The 21875-nt window shown below is 48.3% G+C and overlaps 1 protein-coding gene across 1 annotated transcript in view; it reads left to right on the top strand.

Annotated features, from left to right (window-relative positions):
• The window catches only part of POC1A (POC1 centriolar protein A), a 90550-nt gene that overhangs the window by 8532 nt on the left and 60143 nt on the right, over positions 1-21875 (top strand). Inside the window, exon 4 of the mRNA XM_041118726.1 lies at positions 19978-20057. Within this exon, the coding sequence (XP_040974660.1) occupies positions 19978-20057 (80 nt within the window). The remainder of the gene's footprint in view (positions 1-19977; positions 20058-21875) is intronic.

Here is a 21875-nt window from a genome sequence, read left to right as displayed (position 1 = left end):
TACAGAGCTCTGCTAATCTTACAGAGCTTTTATATACATTAGAAAATGTAGTCTCTTCAGACTTGCAAGTTGCAGCACTTTGCCCAAAAATTCCTGCAGCCATCCCACAAGCTCCTAGGAGAACTAGAGTGTAGTTGTGATGGTTTGTATTTCTTTTTAAGTACTTCCAATTTTGGTTTTTAAAGACCTCTAGTCTTGACAAGTCTCTGCTTCAAAGTTTAACTTGAAAAAGCAGTTCAGACTTCATCTTCTCAAAAAGTTGCATCATTTCCAGTGTGAAATTTGATAATGTGTTAATTAAAAAAAAAAAATTAATGTTAGGACTGAAGACCTCTCCTGAGACACTCCCCTCTTGGCACTGGTAAGGGATGATTGATCACATAGGGAGAAAGTACCAAGCCATATGAGAATGTGGTGTGGAGGGGTGGTGGCTCTATGTGGAGAGATAATTTGGGGTGAAGGGTAACTGATTCTCTCCAGCCATTGGTAGCACCAGCAAACTTTCAGATTAACTCCACTGCACAAGACTATTGCTGGGAGGCTCGGCTTTAAGCAGTGGCTGAACTGTTTCCCCAAAAGCCCTGATGACAGTTTTGTATTTCTGTTGTTTGGCACTTTGAAGTCTGCAAATACAGCACAGCTGGCATGTATTATTTCAGTGTTTAACAAGTAGGGAGGTGGCTGGGTTGCCTTGCAACGTTTTTCCTCAGCCCATTCACTACTTAAAGGTTAATTCTTCTGCCTCTGATGGAGTGTGCTGGCAATCTCTGTGTCTGGGTGGGTGCGAGGTAGGGCTTTTTTGCCAAGCTGCATTTTTGTGAGGCAACAATGTCTTGGAAGAAGCAGTTTTGGGGAGAGATGTCATGCTGGGCAACACATGCTTACTAGGCCAAGCTCTCAGATACGAACCAGACATTCATCCTGCCCAACCTGCAGCAGGAATGAGACCCTGTAGTGGAAGGTGGGGTGCCTGGGAGGGGGGCAGCCACCACTTCAGCCACAAAACAGGAGCCAACAACTCTAATATGCGAAGGTGTGCAAACCCTCTGGATCCTTGTGCTATCTAGTGCTGAAATCCAGAAGAATCTTCGGGGCTTGTGTAGTGCCTAGTCTTGCACTTTGGCTGGAGAAGGGAGAGAGGAGGCTGGTGCTTGGCACAGCGAACAAATGTGCTGCTCTTCTGTGGGTGAGTGAAGGGGTCAAGCTCTGGGTTCCCTTGCAAGCCTTGGGGACCACGGATTATTCCACGCTACCTGTGCTCTGTACTACTGTCTCAGAAAGGTGGTAACCTTTCCTGTGTTTGCTTCAGCTTGGTTCCCAAAACTGCATGTCTCCTCCACAGCAAAAACACTGTCAAGATACATTCACCATGAAGGATGATGAAATTTTGAGCAAGTAATTGAGATTTAAAGCTCCAATTACAAGAGCAAGTAAACTAGAGCTGCTTCCTAAGCTTGTGTTTTAATTGGAAGAAGTGATTTCAGTACATCCTTCCCAAAGTCCTCACACTGTCTCTTGGGTTTCATAGTCAGTGACCTAGTTTTCATGGAGCTATCTTGTGGCGGTGCAGTCCCTCGCTCAGCTGCATGCACTTGGATGAGGGAAAACAGTGCATGTGTATGGTGATGGTGCGTATGCCTGGGGTTTGATTGCTCTGCTATTCAGAGTTTCCTTGGGTAGAAATACTGTTTTATGTTTACTTGGCAGCTTTTCTCCTTGCTGCTTGTTCTGGTTTAATTGTGTGGAGTCGTGTCTGTTCCCCAGTGTGCTGTCAGTTGTACATGTTGCTGAATACAATGCCTTTGGGGGTGGTACTGAGCACAAGTGACATCTTAATAAGGGACCCTGGAGACATGGCTTTAGTACTAAGCTGCCCCCCTCTCCCAAAAATTGTCAGTTTAGGGCTTATTAGTCACACATCCCTCCTTTGAAACCACTATTTTTAATGCTTCTGCTCTGTGCTGAGCCCTCAAAAGCCCTGTTAGGTTTTGCCTTCTTTGCTGATGGTGGCTGCTTTTTAATTGCTCAGGTAGCAGAAGCGGGGCTTGAAAACTCAATCAACATTATCTCAGCTTATCTCCCTGTCATCAGTGGATTTAAGCAGATCAAGACATTCATAGGGATCATGTGTAGATGCAAAACACAGCTAGCTGTAAAGGCAGATCACATGCACCTAGACTGTTCTCCCAGGTGTCAGCCATCCATGCCCTTGCCCTCAGCCAGTCTCTGCCACTCGCTGCCAGATGGGCTCTCCGCTGTCATGGTTGGGAACAGGTCTTTCTGCCAAGTGAACAACCTGGCACTGCTGGCACATGACCTCTCCTAACTTCAGCTGCAGCATCAGGCCCTTTTCTCCACTGACCTTGATGCCCCTTTGCAGCATCTGTGTCTCAGGGCTGTGACTGCCAGCCCAGCATGTTAATTTAACCCTCTGTGCAAGCTGAGGCAGCGCATGCAGAGAAGCTGGTATCTCTGAGCTTAGAGGAGTCAGGGGAAGAAGTGACTTTGGATAGCACACCCTGGCACAGAGGAGTGTGGGGGACAAGAGCAGGAGTGTGAGAGTGAAGCACAGTGCAGGGAGCCGGGGCTCAGCTGTTCAGCAGGATTTGGTACAGCTCCTTTGCTGGAGCCTCATGTCTGCCTGCCCCTGGGCTGTTTTCGATCCTGTCTTTCTCCTGTTTCATGGTTTATGTCAGTGTGGTTTGAGCAGTGGCTAGTGAACAAGCTCCAGGCTGCTTTCTCTTCCTCAGAGGAGATGGTGAGAGCCTGGTGCGTCTGCTGGCTAAAAGCTTGGCAGTGAGCAGGTTGGGCAAAGGAGCTGCTGTTGCTGCCAAATGGGATTTTGTCCCCAAACCTCTGGGGGCTAGGCTGGGGTCTGGCATTACCCTGGCTGCCTTCTGCGCTTAATGAGCTACCTTATCTGTCATGTTCCTCATGGCAGATGGGGTCTTTTCAGGATTAATTAAGGATCATAACTGTGACCTAGTTACCAGACTTGCACTATTGTTACTGGAGCTCTCTGAGCCATCAGGCTGTTTGAGAGAGCTTCTTACCCTTGTCTGCTCTGGTTACTCACTCTGTATATCCTTCTGGGACTGACTCTGAGCCCCAGGCAGGATCACGTTACATTCATTTCTCTAATAGATTCTTGCCTTACCCTTGGGTAGGTAGTTAGCTGCTTCCTGCTTGCAGTACACCAGTTGTGTGGGGATTAGATATGTTGGCCTACATCTTTCACAGTGTTGTGTCGCATTTGAGAGGGGGATCTGAAGATAGGGAGAGATCAGCTGCAAGATTAGAGAGGATGGTGCTGGAGACAACGTCCTGAGACAGTCCAGTTCCGTGCTGCCATGCCTTAAACCATACTGATGCTGAAGGGATATCCCAGGATCTCTCTTCTCTCAGCTACTCAAATCCTTGTCATTTCCAGTTTGTACTTTATTGTAGCAAGCCTTTAAGAATGCTCCCCATAAAGGAGCAGAAATGACAAGAGCTTGAGAAGTAAATTGAGTTCAAGCTCTTCTAACCCTGCTTCTTGCCTGCCAAATTTTCAGGTAGGGCACTGTTCCAGCTGGGAACAACTCAGTCTCGTGTTCCTGTGGTCTGCAGACCTGCTACAAGCAGATCCTTCCTTTGGCTGGGAAGGGGTCACACTACAGGGGTCATGGCGGGAATTTGTCCCCTTCACATCTTCCTGCTCTCTCCTTCCCTCCCTTTGCTGCTTGTTTGATGAGAGCTTGCTTTGGCCGGTGGATTGAATCTCACACAGCTGGGACCTTGCACGGGCTCACAGCCTTGTGCACAGGGGCTGCACATGGTATGTTTACTGTTTACATGAAGAGGGTTTATGTCCCCAAAGCTCCCCTCGGTCCCCCAAAGAGCTGGTCCTTAACTAGCCTGATGTTCTGCTCAGGGTCTGATCGTGTCCCCACAGGGATCCCAGCAGCTCCTGCTGATTTCAGACAGGAAGAGCTTGAAGGAGGCTGTTGTGTGGGACCCCTGGGAAACAGCATTTCACTTTGTCCTCAGAAACATGCACAGCGAGAGAACTGTTTGGCTTTTCTCCTTTGCCTTGGAAAACATCTCTCGTGTTCCAGTGACCTGCTTATTATGTAGGTCATCACTAGCTGGAAGGAAAAAACAATTTAAAAACTAGGAGAAATCTAGCAGGGTTCCTCCACTGAGCAGCTCTTTCTGGAAAAGCAGAGAAAGTTGCCCCAGGGCAGGTGGCAGGCAGCATCGCCTGTTCCTCTTCCACCCACCCTTGGCAGAGTAGTTGGAGAGGGGAAACTCTGCAGCTGGAGGGATGTGCGATACCCTGAAAGCAAGCAGATCCACTGTGCCCTGTGATGGGGGAACAGTGCATTAAGGTAGACAACAGGGACTTGACTTGAGTGGTCAGGGGTTGTTTGTCCTTTAATGACTTTCTTGGGCTTGGTTTTGGTAATTAGGAGGTTGTTTCTGCTGGTCTTACCTTGGTCATGGCACAGTGGAGACCTCTGCCATGTGTGCTGGAAGAGCAGTCCCTGCTGGGATACAAGACTGTCCTGCCAGGGGTAAAAAGGGGACACAGAACAAGCAAATGCCTCTGGATGCCAAAAGTAAGACTGGGACCTGAACCAAAATTCATCTCAGTGTCGTGCCAGTGCCATTACCCTGGGGCTGTTCCACTTTGCTTGTAGCAGAGCTGACACCTTCTGATACCCACTGAGAAAAGAGAAAGCCCTTAGCATAAACTCCTGAGTGTGACCTAAGCAAGGGACAAACTGCTCTGCGAACAACAGGTTCTGTCTGACTTCACTCATACTTGCCTCTGATGCAATAACTCTTAATACCCCGCACTATCCTCGCTTCTTTCCCAAATCCCCTAAATGTCAGCTGAGCTGGAGACACTCTGTGCCCTGGCTACTTCCCGCTTGGGGAAGTGTGCATGTGTGTTTCCTTAGGAGGAGCATGAATGTAGCTCCCCTCTCTACTGCTCACTGAAGGATTTCTCTTTCCCTTCAGAATGCATAGAAATGCGATGGTTTTGAGGCAACCAGGCTTGACAGAAGAAGCTGAAATCACTCACAGGCTTCACTAGTAATCAAGGTGAGACAAGATCGTGTAAGCTGTTACCTTAGGAAATGAGATTTCAATATGCCGCATTCTTGGCAATGAAAACCTGTATGGGGAGGTAGGTTGTACAGCGAGCAGAGGGCTCTGTCCCCCTCTGCCTTGCTGTTTGCTGGGTCCCCTCTCCAGGTCCGCATCACAGCTGTGTTGCTGCTTACTGTAGCAGGGCTGGCTGAGCAACCCCTTGCTGGCACTTGTGCTGTTGCTGCATTCACCTGTGCTAAGCCTGAGCGAAGCCTCTCCAGTTGCAGGAGACGCCTAGCACAGACTCTTGTGCTTGAAGGTGCAACTGATCATTTCCCGGAATACAGGTTCTTGCAGAGCTTCTTGCTTTGTTCTAGATGTGCTCGCTTCCTGCAGCCTTTGCTCTTTGCTTTATACCAACATCTGCTGTGCTGTCTAGATAAAGCACATACATACGTCTGTGACTGGACTGTCCTCCCTCTTCAACATCTTGATGTTGGTGGTTTCTGTTTAATACACGAAGATATCTCTGCAGATTGCAGTTCTCCTGCTGTCTAACCCAAGGGTAGGCAGTCCTCCTCCTCTCAGCACAGCACAGTAGTCTAGAGAGAAGTCAATGTAGGAAGCAATAGAGCGATGAAATTTTAAACAGGATGACATTTTTTCACCTACAGTAAAAAGACATCTCCCATGCTTTGTGCACCCACACGGAACAGAGCATTAAGAAAGCAGGCAAGCAAGCAAGCATGTATCTTAGCTGGAGGCACTGCCATGCGATCTGCCAGTGTACTGCAGACAGCTTGGAAGTCTTACTCAAGATGTAGGATTAGGTAAGTTCCTAGCACAAGATTTTCTGAGCTAGACAGGGGACAGTTGCCCTGAGGCTGGGATTGTCACGTTGGCTTGGTGGGTCCTTGCACAATGAGGCTGCTCTATGCTGTAGGCAGAAGGTGCTGGAGCTGTCATGTACTTGTGGTGAGAATGTCAAGGATAGCCTGTTATCTTTGCTTGGAGGAAGGGTTTGATTAGAAACTGTCTCATAAATCTGTGGTTATTGAATGAGTTGCTCCTTCAGTATGTATGAGCCATCTCCATATAAGTGCCAAGTGCATCTGTCCTGGGCAGGCATGCAGCTGGTCTAAAGGAAAGCAGATGAGCTTTCCTCATCACAAGCTTTTCCTCATCAAGCTTTTTCTAAATTGCCCCCTGTATGGAGCAATTCTCCAACATTATTAAACACAGCAGCAGGGGTGAGTCAAGCAGATTTTGTCAAGGCTGCCCTATTTTTTCCTCTTTTTGGTTTTATTATAAATTGAATGCACTGTGTCACAGGGCACAGTGCTGTTCCCAGCATGATTGGTGGCAACAAATAGCTACCCAGGAATGGTATCTATTGTGTGGTAGCTGGGGAGAACCTCCTGTTCCCAACATCTCCAGCCTGTCTGGAGCTTGTTGCCATGAAATTGTGGAACTTAACTAAAGGATGATTGGGCTGTGAAAAAATAATTTTAACCACTGATTAGCTGAGTTTACTTACGTGTGTCTCATTGTCTTCAGAAGTTGGTGAGGCCATAAATTTAGCAAGCTGGAGTATCTAACTCAAGTTCTTAAATGGGAAGCAAGGCAACCTGGTGTTGTAATGAATGGTGATACTTTCCTGAGGGAGTAATGAGTGTTATAGTCCAGACGTGTTGGAAGGCAGGTTGAACCTTTGCAGGCAGGCTGGGGTTCTTGCACCTATTTGGGAAGTGTCTGGTGCTGCTCTGGATAAGAGATGAGGTTAGGTGTCCCTTGGACTTGACTTCTTGAGAGGGAGGTGTCGGCAACACTCTGCTGAGCCTGGGGCTCTGCGCAGCTTTCTGTTGCGAGAGCACACCTCTCATTTGCTCAACTTTGCTTAGCTCATCTCAAGATAAGTCTTGATATTGTTTAACACAGGTTTTCACCCAAACCACAGGACAACTGTTTAACAGTTACTGTAGCCTCAGATGTTGCCGAACTATTGTGGGTAGTGGAAGAGCTGTACTGGAACACGGAGGGTCTTTAAAGTAAACACCAGCCTGGGTCTTGAATAATAATTAGGGCTCCTAGCAAGCAGCTGTCCTACTGGTTACTTGTCTTGCAAGCTTCAATTGTCCTATGAATGAAACAACTTTTATTTGAATTAATCTCAAAGTACAGGGTGCCTGAAGGAGTAAAATACCTTGGCTGTTCATGCTGCAGTGAGCTTGCTGCAACCTGGGGTTGCTCTTTCCTGCATGCCCCCCACCGTGCCAGTGCTCAGGTCCTGGCTTCCACCCCTGGGGTGGTGCAGTGGCCCCAGCCCAGACCTGGGCTGCCCAGGGTGGGAGTGAGGAGCACAGCTGGGCCCTGCTGGGCAAGAGAGGAAGGACAGGGAGACGACTGTGCGCCTCTGGATGCATGTTGAGGGAGGTGAGGAGGTGTGGTAAGGTCACTGGAAGCTCAAACTGATGGTCTTAGCATGGCTCTGCTCTTCCTTCTGCAGCCTGCTCTTCCTAGCAGCCTCTGTCCCTGTCCCTGCACTGCCCCCTTGCTCACATGGTATTTTCAGACACTGCTGAGTAAATTGAGCAGGATACCCTCCCGACCAAGCCTTCATCAAGAAGAATGAGATGGCTTAATTACAACCAGACAAAACCTTAAGGATCACAGCCTACAATAAGCCACTGACATCTCTGGTTGCTCAGCCCACTGTGGCCACTGCAGCTTGGAGTGGGACCACGCAGGGAACTGGCTTTACAGCTGTCTTGTGCTGGGTGAGATTGTGTTGGGGCGACAAGAAAATAGACCAGTGTCCCAGCATGAATCAGCGATCCATTTGTATACAGCTACTGCTTCTCCAGTGGTACCAGGCAGTCCTGCAGGGTGATGAGCTACAAGGATAAAGAACTGACTCTCCTCTTGTGACAGGAGGGTTTATGCTAGGCAGTTGTGGCTGGCTACTGTTTGTGAGAGAAGAACGACTCCAGGTTTGGACTGAAGAGCTTCCCTACTGTCTGGGAGTTCAGGGCTGAAGATCTGGTAGCTAGATAACGAGTGTTCAAGCTGTTTGGTTTGGAGGTTCAGGCTATATCTATGGGAATTGAGGAGACGAGGCTACAAACAAGAGTTTTCTGATTTGATGCCTTTTCAATTTGGTATTGCAATTCCCTTGCATTTAAAGGATTTTTGCTAGGCTATTATATGATTCACTATTGGCTTCCTTTTCCATCTGTTTTAAGCTGAACTTCATGATGGCACATGGTTATGCTGTGGCTGTGCTGCCTGCCTGCCAGTGGCTTTGAATGTGGTGGCCATGCTTTGGTTTAATGAAAAGCTCAAAGAACAGTAAAACTTTTAAAGGTCTCTAAGGGATCTCTGAAACCACATAGCCAGTGGATAGAGACCTTACAATACACTGACCAAGAAAGAGGCTCTAGCAGAATCGAACCATAGTAGCCATGAGGAAAAAAAAACCCCAAACATGCAGAAACTAATTATGCAATTACCAAATCCATGAGGGACCAGGTTCCTTAGTTCTGCTGTTGCTGGAGCTCCTTGCATGGCAGAGGAAACAAAGTTGCTCACAAATGAGAAACCAAGTGAGTAGAAAAAATTTCTGGCTTGCCTGCAACTATTTGCTAGTAGTGTAAGGCAAGCAAAGGTTAAACATTAATTTCAATCTAGTATCTTCTGTGCTTTTTTTCACTTGCCCAGTGCTAATTCAGTGTTGCTATCTGGAGGGTAGGATGGCACACACAGTGCTGGGGGGAAGAGGTGGTTTTGGGTGAGGATATACCGTGAACATCCACCTTTGTGGCATATCCTGCCAGGCCAGGGCCGCTGTTGCCAGTTAGGCTGAATGCCACTGAGCTGCCGGAGCAAATGTCGGCTGCTGCGGGACTCTGCCTCAGGCAAGGTGCTACTCGTGGCAAGCACGGGCAGGAGGATTTGGCCTCGGCATCCAGGGTTGCTTCCTCTCTGAAGTTACCCTGCTGCAGTCAGTCCCATTATGTACGATGGTATCTTTGGTCAAATGAGAAGGCGATGACTTAGCCTGTGTTATAACCCCTGCCCTGGGTTTCTCCAAGCCTGTCAGTTATGAGTCACTGTTTGTTTATTTACAAAATGCACACAAATGATACCAATACAGAGTAATGCTATTACAGACAGTGGTGTTTGGATATCAGGCTTTGTTTGCAGAGCAGAGACGAGTAGTTGCACAATCTGTGTAAGTAGTCACTCACTCCTAAGAAAACCAGTCAGATATCTCAGTTTGTCCACCTGACCTATTGCTTTAGCCCAATGACCTGACTCTGTGGTTGCTTTTACTATGTAAGGGGTTTGATTTTCCTGCTGCAAAGGTGGTTTAGTGTGTGTGGGCTTTGTATCATCTTTCCACCTCCTCTACTGCATCAAAGCATTAGGGCAAAAGCTATAAGAGCTTTTGAAGTACAGCACAGCTGTATTTCACTTGGGAAGGGGAGGGGTGTATAAAAGATATGTTTAACTTAAAACAATTTAATGAGTTTACTAGTGATTTTTTTTAATGCTAAAGAGTCGTCTCCACAGTCTAAGCCCAGAGCAAGCATCATGAGTGCTCATATCACCAGCAGAGCAGCAGCCACGGCTCAGCTCAGGGGCAGTGTTTGGTGCTGTACCACCCTGAACAAGGATGTTTCCCTATGTAAGACCCTATGGTGTGGCTGGCAGCAGGAAGCTTTACCTTATAATTATGTCATCTGGAGGTGAGATGAGGGTACATCTTTATAGCAGCAAGGAATTGTTCCTGTAACTGTGCAAGAAACATGTATAAAGTAGTTGCAGTAAAATCATGCTTTTGCTGTTTGGTTGAATTTGTAAGAACCAAGGCAGGCCCCTCCAGAGGTGTGGCAGAAAATCTGCTCTAGCGTAGTCCTGAGCTAAGATAATAGACAACAGGTGGGTGCAAGTAGTTTTTGGACTAGCACAAGAGAGTTTGGGGTCTTTGTTATAATTAACATAAATAAGCTGTGATGGAAGATTCTCATACTCCTCCTCTTTGGGTCATTTTTATCCATGACACCAATGATTGCAACATCAGCATGACTAATCCTATGCATCAGATTTATCTGACGTCTGTTTCATCCGAGGTTAGACTGTTTGTTTGCAGAGTGTGTTGTAATACTTTACAAAAAAGAAGCAGAGCAGCCCTGTGCGGAGTTGTCTGCCCTCTTTGGAGATGGTGGCCTGTCTTCTGCTCAGGCTCACAAGAGACAGAAGGAATAACTAAACGCATGAGACACTTTGAGAAACAAGCCTGTAAAATCCCACATGACCAGGCAAGGAGGCTTTGTTTCGTGCAAACAAAATTGAGCCTTGAATACTTGAGTCTTGGCTGACTGTGACAAGCAAGTCAGACCAAATGTCCATCCAGCTAGCAGCAGACACTAAGGGAAGATGCTGGTGTGCACTATGCTCCTGGCAATCCCCTGAGCCAGAGGATGTAGGCCAGGACATAAAAGTGCTGGTGAACCCGTTCTGCATTGATCTGTCTAACCCTTTTATCAACTTGCTTGGTTTAAATCCAGAATTTGGCAATGAGTGAGACAGTTCTGTATCATTTGGAAATGAACTTCCTTCAAAGAAATAAGGATTGTGTTCAATGTCAGCTGTGCTTTCCTGCCCTCTAAACTCTAGAATAGCATATCACACTGTCATAAAACTTGCTGGTCTTTACAGCTCACAGTTTGAAAGGCATAAGGTTTCATTTTGGCTAAGTATTCTGTAGTGTCAACAGCTTGCATTTCTGACATCTTTTGTCATGGTGTAAGTATTTATGGCAACTATGTTATGCTGGAGGGTTTTTTCCCTGAAGGTCAGGACAGTTGCAGATGAAATACCCTATCCTTCTTTGTGCCAGTCCCTTACTGTACCTCTGCAATTTCTAATGAACATTTGCTGATTAGAAAAACTACCCTTGGTGTAACTTGACAGAACTAAATGCTGCCAACCCTAATTGTTCAAGAAGTTGACATAGCAAGTGGGATCCTTCTTTGTCTTCTAGTTTTGAGACTTTGTGGTGCACCTAGGTTTGCGATGAGGACCATTCTGCATAACTAGGAAAACAAAACACTGCTCTTAGCATGAAGTTCTCCTACTCCCTGAAATGGGACACCAGATCTCTTCAGGTGAATACAATATACTGGAAGACATGTAATAAAAATAACAGCAGTTGGAAACAACTGGCCTTGCACCTCAGCTCTAATTATAACAGTGTTCAGCCACTGCCTGCACTTGGCAGAGGTACTGTCTTCTGTGAACGAAGCACCCAGCTTGAACCAGTGCTTGGCCATTTTCCAGTGCCTGGTTGAGTGCAGCCCTTCTCTGGGCAGGCAGCACCTTTCTCGTGCTGGTTCTCCAGGGAAGTCCCTCACACAGGACAAGTTTCAGGGGATCGCTTCCTCATTCTGCTCTTCTGCTTCTACTTGCACAGGTTAAAAGTTACCACAAGCTTGAGAATTGGGCAGTAGCCATGTGGCTCTGGGACTGGTGTAAGTACGAATGCAGCTGTGGTGGAGGCTGCGGAGCCTGCTCACATCAGCTGAGGGTCTGGTCCTTCTATGCCATTGTGGTTATTCAAGAAACCAAGCAACGCCTGAGGAGCAGTTGAGTGTGATATTCCCCCCTGTTCTCCTCCTGGCTGCTTGCAGCATCCCAAAGCCCAGCAGGCATTTTCCATTTGGCTGTGGTAGCAGGCTGTGTAGATAAATATCTACATATTCAGCAGGCTGAGCAGGAGGGTTTGTGCGTGTCTCCCTTTAGGCTGGCCTGGACTTTGTCATGTTCTGCCTCCCCTTCCCAGATGCTTCCTTCTGTGCTTCAATAAAGTGGAATATGGCGTCACTTTTGGTTTTGTCTTTGGAAGAGTAAACAAAACAGAAGGCCAAAAGCCAGCTACTTAAAACACATTCCTCTGCTGTGACTGGGAAAAAATCTCTACTTCAGATACAGCCATCCGCTGTTTGCATTGCTCATCTTCCTGGCAGGGGTTATGGGCTTTGTCTGCCTCACTTGATCCGAGCCTAACCTTTCTGATCTTTCTATTTTTGAGATGCCTGATATGCTGCTGCTTCTTCTCACAGATCCCAGGTCCAGCTGCTTCCCACATCTCCAAGAGTTGATAAAAAAGATCTCGTACAGTGGGTCAAGGTACAGTGATAGACAAGAATGCTCTTGGTCTTGATAGGGCTTGGATTATCTATCAGGCGCATTGTGGACCTGGCATTGAGCTGAAAGGCAGAGGCAGAGGAATGTGTCTCCTGTCCAAGAGGGAGTAAACCTGACCCTGACCAAGACACGCAGGGCTGGGTGACTTGTGGTGGGAAGTAAATTCTGAGAAGGCCTGAGGTGCTGCACAGGACAGTGGCTTCTCCTATACCTCAGGATCACTCAAAGCAGCACATCTCGAACTCACTGCAGCTGTAGTGCCTCTCTTTTTTTGACTTGTCCATCTTCCTGTGACAACCAGCTCCTTTCTTCCCCTTTCTGCTTTCACAGGAGAAAACGGAACAAGTTGCTTCCTGAAGGTAGAGATTGAAGAGGTGGCTGCGGTCACTGGGTCCTGGCTCTCCGCCCCAAAGGGTTTGCCCTGTGGCCAGCAACGGCACTTTGTGTGCTGCTTCTTGGCTTGTGTGAACATTTGGTGAGCTTCACCCTCAGAGCAAGCCTAAATTCCTGAGGATTTTCCAGCGATAAAGTGAAAGCCAAAAGCTGAATATGGACATTTTTCAAGGGTCAGAATGTGTTAGGAACTGGCTTGTTAGTTGAATCTGTGTTTTGGGTGGCGGATTCACATCCATTTGCAAAAGTCTGAAGCTAGACGATGAAATACCCTCTGCTCCTCCCATTTCCCAGCACTTAATGCAGTATTAAAACTCTATTATAGCATTTTGAAGGACTCACATTTAGATATGTACCATTCTATAGAGGAAATACTGTACAGTAATGTTTGTGCTGCTCCCTTGTCCTGCTGCTAGTGAATCTCCCTCTGTTGACAAGCTCTTCATTCATTGGCATGATAGCAGCAAGCCTGCTTTTAGCACTGTTTCCAAACTTAGCCAATGCTTAGAACAGATTGCTAGAGAACAGTAACCTGGGACTGCCAACAAAGTGAGCTCGGGTTGTTCTGGGCTCTCAGCTGTCTGCTGGGTCTCTGTCAACTTAGAAATAGCCTCCCCTGTTATAGAGCTCACAAAATGCTGCAGCCAACCTGCCTCACAGTGGGCTGCGAGGGAGAGAGACAGAAGCAGGAGCTGAGATACCAGGTACCACAGACAGGTCCTTTGCATTGATCCTGCTGGTATGAAGAGGGTTTACGCCACACAAAGGCTTGCTGCAATGTGTTTTAACAAGGGAAACCCTTTCCCCTTGCTTGGCAGAAGTATTCAGAGCCCCTTTGAAAGCTTAGTTTGCTACCAGGGAGCTTTTCCAGCTGCAGGACAGATCTCAGGGCATATGAGGAGTCCTTGTTCACAGATCTTTAAATGCTGGCCTGAAGGAGCTTTATCAGTATTGTGGTAGTGCCTGGAGCATAAGGAGTCAGTATAGCTTATGTTGAACATGTAAAGCTGGCTCAGGAAAAACAGTTGCCAGCTCTTCCAATCCAGAGAGGGTATTTCAGGGCAAATTTCTTCATGCACACCCTTCCCTTTCTCATCAAATATAAGAAACAAAAGGCAAAACGTCTTCCTCCCAGTTAAACTCTTCCAGGGCTAGAGAAGCTAAAGGATGAAAGGCACAATGCAGCCAGTGCTGGGGAGGGAGCGCACTGAAAGGTCAGAGCACATCATGGCACCACATGCCTAGAACATGAGGGTGCCTGGTAGCTGTGACAAAGGTTATGACAACCCATATCAGACACAGCTTGACAGTCCTGGTGTGCTGGGCTGGGCTGAGCTGTATGCTGGGCTCCTCTGAAAGTGGCTGTGCAGCTCAGAGGGAAAGATGCTGATCTTTCACCAGCCCACTAGGCTTCTCTTGGAGCAAAAATACTATCAGTGCCTGGGGAGACTAGAAATTACTGCTGTGCAGTCATGCAGTGTTTAGAGATGGGAGTATTTTGCTTGACTTTTAAAGAATGTGCAGCCAAGGCTTGTAAGATGTTTCTCCAGTGAATCACAAAAACTTCAGAAATGAGGGCACTGGGATGCCCAAGGCTGCAGCCATCCCTGCTCCTCCCTGTGGACCCACTCCTGGATGCAACCGCACACAGCACGGTCCTCTCCCTGCCTACAGCCCCTCGACACAGCTTTATTGACTTCTGGGCTCTGGAGTCCTATCACCAGTGGCTCTGGGAGTGAAAAGCAACAAGTACTCTTCAGCAATTTCTCCTCTGGCTGCGCCCTTGTGCCAGGTCACGGGTGCCACCCTGCGATGTCACTGCCATGCAGCATGGGTGCCACAGTGATGTTTGAGAATGTCCCATGGGAACCAGCAGTCAGCCAGTTGGCGCCAGTTGGCCTTTGGTTGGTGTCCGGCAGGACCAAGCCTGGCTGGCCAGAGCAATGTTTGCAGAAGAAAGCTCAAGCCCAAATGAGACCGGATGGTTTCAAAGGGAGTCATCAACAGCTGAAATCTCCTCCTCCTCTTTGTCAGATGACCTGGGGGAGTCGTCACGTTCAGCTTCTCCTGCCTCTCCTGAGTGGGATGATCAAGCAGCTGGGGATGCTGTTGTAGGGGCAATGACGGAAGAGTCTTTCCAAGCTTGCAGTGATGACAGCACTACTGAAAGAGACACTCCTGCTTCTTCCGAGGAGAGCACTGGCAAAACCGAGGACCTCTGCTTTCTCAAGCAGCTCTGGAAAATTGCCCACAGCGACAAGTTTCAGTCCATTCAGTGGGTTGATGAAGGAGTCTTTGTTGCCCTCACTGAAGAAATGTTCAAGAAGGAAGTGCTGGCAAGAAGAGGACTTGGGAGAGTTTTTGAACTGGAGAGCATGGAAAGTTTCCATCATCAGCTCAACCTCCATAGGCTGCGCGAACTGCCAGAGGTGTCCGATTTGTCTAACTCTGGGGAAGAATTTCCGGCAGAAGACGCAGCCACTCCTGCTCCTAGGAAGGCACATCAGTTCCTCAGCACAGGAACTGGTGGGAGAGACTGATGTTCAAATCAAATAAGCCTTGGCAACAGAGGAGATAGGGATGGCCATAAATGTCCTCACCTTCATTTCTTTCTCAGGGCATTTCTCAGGTGAAAACCCAGGGCTGGTTATAACTTAACAGAACCATATTGTAACATTTGAGACAGCCCAAGCTTGAGGTCTCCAGTGTCCCTGAGAGTGTTTTTCAACACCCACCTTTGTCTTCTGCCGTCAAAAGCCTTAGTTTGCATATCCTTGGTTTTTTCCCATGTGGGAACTGGTGGCAACTCACTCTTCTCCTTTCCATTGTTTAGCTTCTGCACTTCTGCCACAACCCTAACTTTAAGAGGCACCATCCCCAGCTGCTGGCAAGGTGCAAGCCAAGAGTGGGATGCAAAAGGAGAGTCCTGGCTGCATTGTGCCTGGATGAGGAGCTGGAGGAAAGCCACCCCTCAGGAAGCCACCAAGGTCTTCAGCCTGTGTGGGGAGCCGCTGCTGGGGTGGAGAAGGAGGTGTTTGCACCAGCTCAACCACAGGACATGCCGGCGTCTCCCCCTCGGAGGTCCCCAAAAACAAAGCTCCGGGCTGAAGTACCTCCCAGCTTTGGCAGCACCCAAACCCCTTCCCAGGCAGCTGCCCCCCGACTTCCCGACCCTGCTGGAGCCGCAGGCAGGGAGAGCTTCTGGGCTGCCCCATCCCTGGCACCACCACCCAGCAGCCAGGCCCCGGCTGGCCTCCGGCACCGCACCAGGCTGCACCTCCCGCACCACAGCTGCCAGCGTTGGCACCGGGGCTGGGCTTTCCCACCTTCCCCCCCGTGCAGCCCGGCCCAGCGGCTGGGCTGCTCCCCTGGGCTGGCCTCTCTCCCTCCTGCAACCCCAGGCTGGCAATGCCCGTGCCGGCAGCAGCCCTTGCCGCGGCCACGCCAACGTCACCCCACGGCCACGGCCCAACAGCCCCACGTTGTCCCACCTGCACCTGCGCCACCAACGCTGCGGCTGCAGGTGATGGGGCTGGACCCAGCGTGGCACATGGTAGAGACAGTGTAGATAGTCACTACAGAGTGAATAGAGCCTAATAAGTGGAAGTAAATAGGGTCTAATAGATTCATAATAAATAGTCTAATAGAGTTGGTAAGAAATAGAGTCCAATAGTTAGTAATAAATGGAGCCAGAGTTGGCAATAAACTGTTTGAACAATAAACCTTTTCTAGTTGTCCTGTCCTGTTTGGGCAGTGGAAAACACTGTTCTTATATAGTTCTGTGGCTTTAATGTTCCCACTTGTCCTTTAGTCTGTCTTAGCAAGACGGACATCCCAGCACAAGCATGTGCCAATGTCATGGTAGCGCCAAGAGGTCCAGCAAAGGCTGAGCTCCTGTTGGCACTGCACAGAAGAGCAGCCAGGCGCCTCTTTCGCTCTCTGAGGATGAGAAGTTGGAAGGGGAAATGATCCGTGCAAGGAAGCAACTGGTTTGGGTGGTGGGCAGTGGGCCATACCACCTCTCCGGTTCGGTCTGCCTCAAACTGGCTTGGAAATACAAAGGACTGCTGCTTAACTGTCTACACAGTTAAATTCACTGCAGAAGGGTCTGGCTTTAGTAACTCTACAAGCTGTTCAGAGAGCTCCTCTAGCACTGTTCAGGCTGATAATACCTTTCTGGTTTATTAGGTGGGTGGTGCTGGACTGTCCAGCATTACCCGCTCTGGCCAGGCCTGCCCCAGTGCCAGGGTCTGTGTGGCAATGCCCCTGCCGGGTGTGGATGCTGGGTGCATGCCCCATGAGTGGGGAACTCCATGTCCCAAAGGTCTCAGCTTCACTCCTGTGAACTCAGCTAGCATTTTCCTAGTACCAGTCTCTGTGCACTTTGGGTTCTGGGTTGATGCAATCATGAGTTCAGCAAAGACTGAACTCCGCTCACCCCTGCAGGCGACAGCAGAGAAAGTTCAGGGACTGAAAGCAGCCACCTGCCCTTGGTCAGCAAGATCAGCAGAGCTGGGGCCACCTGTACTGGGAGATACTTTAAAGGTGGGTTTGATCTACATTCGTGTAACAGACTTGAAGATCTTACAGTGGCTTAAGACACTAGAACCAATGTAAGTGGTCAGAGACAACTTTGGAGATGCCCGGAAGGCTGCTGATGGGATTCTGGCTGGATCCAGCTTGCCAGGATTTCTCACTCCTGAATCTTTCTCCTCCTTTAGGCCAGTTCTGGAAACTGTAGGCATGTGCGAGCTCCCTTCCCTCCACCTCTCTTGGATGGCTGAAGAACTGTATAGCTTCACGCAGGGAGTAGCAGTGTATTCCTCTGGTGCTCCAGGATATGCCCTGGTGTCAGTATGTCTCTGTCCCCTTGTCACCCTTCCCCTCACCACTTCACCTATATGGATGAGCAGTGAAAGTAGCACAAATCATCTGCAAAGATAAGGCAGCAAATAAAATATGGTATTGCAATTAACAGAGTGCTTTCTGGCTCTCCACCTAGCAGATGCTTCGGATCTGAGACAGACAAATTTTTTCATAGTGGCCCGAGCAGCTCCAGAGCCCGGGCTCTGACGACCCTTTGCTTTACAACGGCAAAGCAGCCCTGCATGCTGAGTGCTGAGGAGGGGTGACAGGCTCCCCCAGGCCTGTCAGCTTTTTCCAGTTGTTGCCATAATCAGCTCATGTTACCTTCCTCCCTCTTTTCAAGGCTCTGATAACAAGCACCTAGGACAGCCAGCTGACCTTTGGCTGAGCTTCCTCTTTAAACTCCCGTGGCTTTTGCTTCATTGCCTAGTTGTTACGCAGCAGTAAAGATCCATTCTGATAGCAGCAGAGCCTGCTGCCCTCCCCTTTCCCTTCTTACACAGGATCAGAGCTCTCTGAATTTCCTTGAACAAATTTGCATTTAGGTCAGTGAGAGATTTACTTGAGGAAAAGATTTTTTTCTCCCATCTTTTTCTTAACTCTGTAAGAAAGGACAATAAGCACAAACGCAGGTGGGAGAAAAAAAATTGTGGGCTATAAATAAATGGGTTTGGCACACGTGGGAGGACGAAGTCATTAGTAAGAGAAAATCTCTGATGTGGCAGCAAGCTACATCTTCAGCTGATGCAAAGCAGCATCGCACCATGGAAGAAATGGTACCATGTCATTGGCATCAGCTGAGCTCCTTGGTGGACACGGACCCCTCTGTATTTCCTAAACTGTCTGCAGGTGCCTCCTTCCACAGCAGCAACGAGGGAAGTATGGACAGCAAGTCTCTGGACTACATTGATCTTCACCTGCAATTTTTGGCTCCTTGTAGCTGTCTGCTTAGGCTGCCTAAATCCCTGCTGTGCTCTCTGGATGCAAAGCGGCAATAACAGGGTGGCTGTCCCATCCCAGCTGGTGGGGTTGACATATGCCAAAGCATTGCAAGGTTGGTTGCTCAAGGCCCCTACCTCCATCTCTAGGGCGTGTTGGGATGAGACACAGAACAGCTGCAGGAGACCTATGCTGGGATCATGGTGGTCATGGAGACAGGATGACCTTGTTCTGAGAGTGCTGCTAATGACTGGGAGACTTGGGTGCGGTTGCTGGTTCCATCTTAGCTTGTGCACATTGCCTTGACCAACTCCACATCTCTTGGTGCTTTCTCTGTAGACAGCAAATACTTCTTCCCACCACTGGTCTTGTTGAGAACCTCAGCTTTCCCAGGAAAAGTCTCATTGTGGCTTTCTGAAGCCTAGCACACTGTCCACCAGTTGGCATATTCTTAAAACTGCAAAAGTATGCATAGAGACTGGTGTGCTCAGCAGTTTAAATATTAACAGGACACGTGAGAAGTGGGGTTTGCAACACAGAAGTGGTAAACATTCAGTTTAGTTGCTAAACTTAGACGCGCTCACTCTAGCGAGAAGTTCAGGGCTTTCTGAATTGGGCTTGAAGTCAAAGGTTAGCTGTAATTTCATGCAAGAATGACCCACCTGAATTCTGGGTGGGTCTGATGCTGTTCAATAGCTTTGCTGTCCAATGTGGCTGCGTGCTGCCTTGCAGCGTGCAGGGACCGCAGCCCTGCAAGGGCTCGCAATGCAAGGCTCTGTCGTTACGACAGAAGGTGGCAGATCCTGGGGCTTCTGGCCTCTTCCTGATTCACAGCCATACAAACAGCCCCAGGGAAGTACTTCCTGAGAGTTACTGTATGTCTAGGTTTTGCAAGCTGGGAAGTGGTATTTAAGAGGCTAGCTCAACGCTTTTTTCACCCAGAGTTGTGGTAGTCTTAACAAAGAAGCTGGCTAGTTTGGCATGATTCATCTTTAATGAAATCATGCTGCATTTTATCCAATTTTCCTGCTTATTTCTGCAGCTGTAGAAAACTGAAGGCTGGAAGAGGCCTTAGCCTGCCCTCAGGTGGTCATCTGAAGAAAAGTAGGAGTCACACTCCTGCCCGTGTGTCTTCAGCCGGTGGTGACACCGGGGTGCTGCCTGTGGTGGAGTGACAGCACATGGACTGAGGTCCTTCTCCCTGGCTGGGTCGTTGGGAGGGGGCTGGCTCCCAGGGCAACGGTTTCTGAGGGACGGGAAAATCCCATCCTGCCCAAACCCAGGGCAGATAATGCCACAAAGACGTTCAGATGCTGGGACAGAGCCTGGCCAGCGCTGCCCTGGCTGAACTGGGCTATCTCAAGACTCTGTCCTCTCCACCACAGGACCTGATGTATGCCTGTTGCTCCCAAGGGCCCTTTTTTCCCAAAGACCTTGGCATGAATATTCTTTAATTTTTTTTCTTTTGACATTTGTTCTGGACTGCTGCAGGTGTGAATGTCTCGCCACTGGGCTGCTGTTTCCTCTGGCTGTTGGTGTTATGGCAGTGGTACCCCAGGGCTGAGGACTTGGTAAGCGAAGTATCCAGCCATGGCCACCATAGATGCTGCTAGTGTATGATCTAGAGGTGTGTTGGGTTTTGGGTTTTTTTTTTTAGGTGGTGGAATCCTTCAATAAAAGCAAATGTTCCCATTTTCTGCCTTTATAAGTGGGAGTGCAACCACAATATGTTTCTGACTTCATATTTCTCTAAAATGGGTTGTACAGGCTTCTTTAGTGCCTCGGGCATATTTAGCATCTTTTCCGTGTTCTGGTTTATTTCTGTGCAGAAAAAGAAAAGCTAATAGTCAAATGCCAAAGAATTTTGTGAGGAACAGATTAGGCGATGCTGGAAACTGCGTCAGGTTTATAGATCCAAGATCCATAGCTATGTGGGCAGAAAGGCCATATCTGAGGGAGGAATGTATCTCTTCAGACCCAGTTACTCAAATGGCAGGGGGAAATGGAGAGCTTTTCAGACACACAAACACCCTCAAACCAGCAGACTGTTGACCATGGGATGGCAGTGCGGGAGGGAGAAGGATGGATGGCTTCCCTGAGAAGAACAATTCATGGGATTGTGGTTATGGCTCCATGGCAGCCTGGATCACACCAGTATTGGTCTGCTGTGGCCACAAGGGATGTCAGTAGGCTCCAGAGGCAACACGTGGGCAGTGACTGTGCACTGGCAGCGGTATATATAGCCTTGTGCCAGTGACGACCTCAGTGGGGATTTGTGTCCTTCTCCCACTGGCTGGAATCTGGCATGGAGGTGCTGGGAGGCATGAGTGCTGTCCCCAGGGATCGATCACAACTGCTGTGGATGTAGCCAGTGCACGCTGAGACTGTCGTGATGCTTTTGGCTGATTTAGCAGGGAAAAAGCTGCAGCTGGCGGTGGGAGAGGTGTGTTCAGACACTGCCCAAAGCAAAACATCCTGGCAGATAAGGAAAAGGTTTGAAATTGTCAGGTGTTCCACTTGACTGTGCTTTTCCTTAAGAAAGCAAATTTTTTTTAACCCTGCATGAAGCAACTTTTCAGTTAGAGACACTAATCTTAAAAAATAAAAAGGAAAAAAGCTAGAAAAGGCACAAATATGTATTTAGACAAAATACATGACCGATTACTTTCCGAGAATTGGAGAGCTTGATTGCTTGGGCTGATTCACATTAAGGAAAACTTCTTTTCCTTTTTTGCTGTTGATTAGGAGTGGGAGTAAAATAATTTCTGGTCCAAATCCAGCACAGCTTGAAATGTGTCTTGTAAAGGTCCTTATTGCTTGGTTGTGCTCTGGGAAGCGCCGTTTTAGAGCCCATCCACTGCCCTATGCTGTAGCAGACAGTTTTCAACAGCAATGACAGACCTGTGTAATTTGGAAGCGGTTTGTTAATGCTGGAACAAAAGCTGGAGGATTCCCTGTGTGTTGAATGAAACCGTCAGTTCCTTAATAACCAGAGAACAATCCATTTCATTTTTAACTCAATTTCATGTAGTAGAACAAGCTTCGTCCAAAAAACCTCAGCTTTTAGGTCACAAGGCCTCCAAACAATTAAATGCTCTGCATTTATGAACAAAGCACGAGTGATTCAGATAAAGTGAACTGGAACATCTCCTGCCCAGAGGATGAAGAGGAAGGAACGCAACATTTGACAGTCTGACAAGGAAACCGTAAAATACAGGCAGGAGAATTACATGCTGTTCTGCTCTTCTTGGACTTAGGACAAAGTTAGGAAGCACATCCCCTGCTGATGTGATAAGAAGTGTGCTGGGGAGAAGCATAACAGGATGAAAAAAGCCATCTTGGCAGCGGCGTGGCAACATGCTATGTTGAGAAAATTCACAACTGGCCCG

The sequence above is a fragment of the Aquila chrysaetos genome, chromosome 20, assembly GCF_900496995.4.
Source record: "Aquila chrysaetos chrysaetos chromosome 20, bAquChr1.4, whole genome shotgun sequence".
NCBI lineage: Eukaryota > Metazoa > Chordata > Aves > Accipitriformes > Accipitridae > Aquila > Aquila chrysaetos.
The sequence above is the reverse complement of the archived record's forward strand: the minus strand, read 5'-3'. Positions and strand labels throughout refer to the sequence as shown.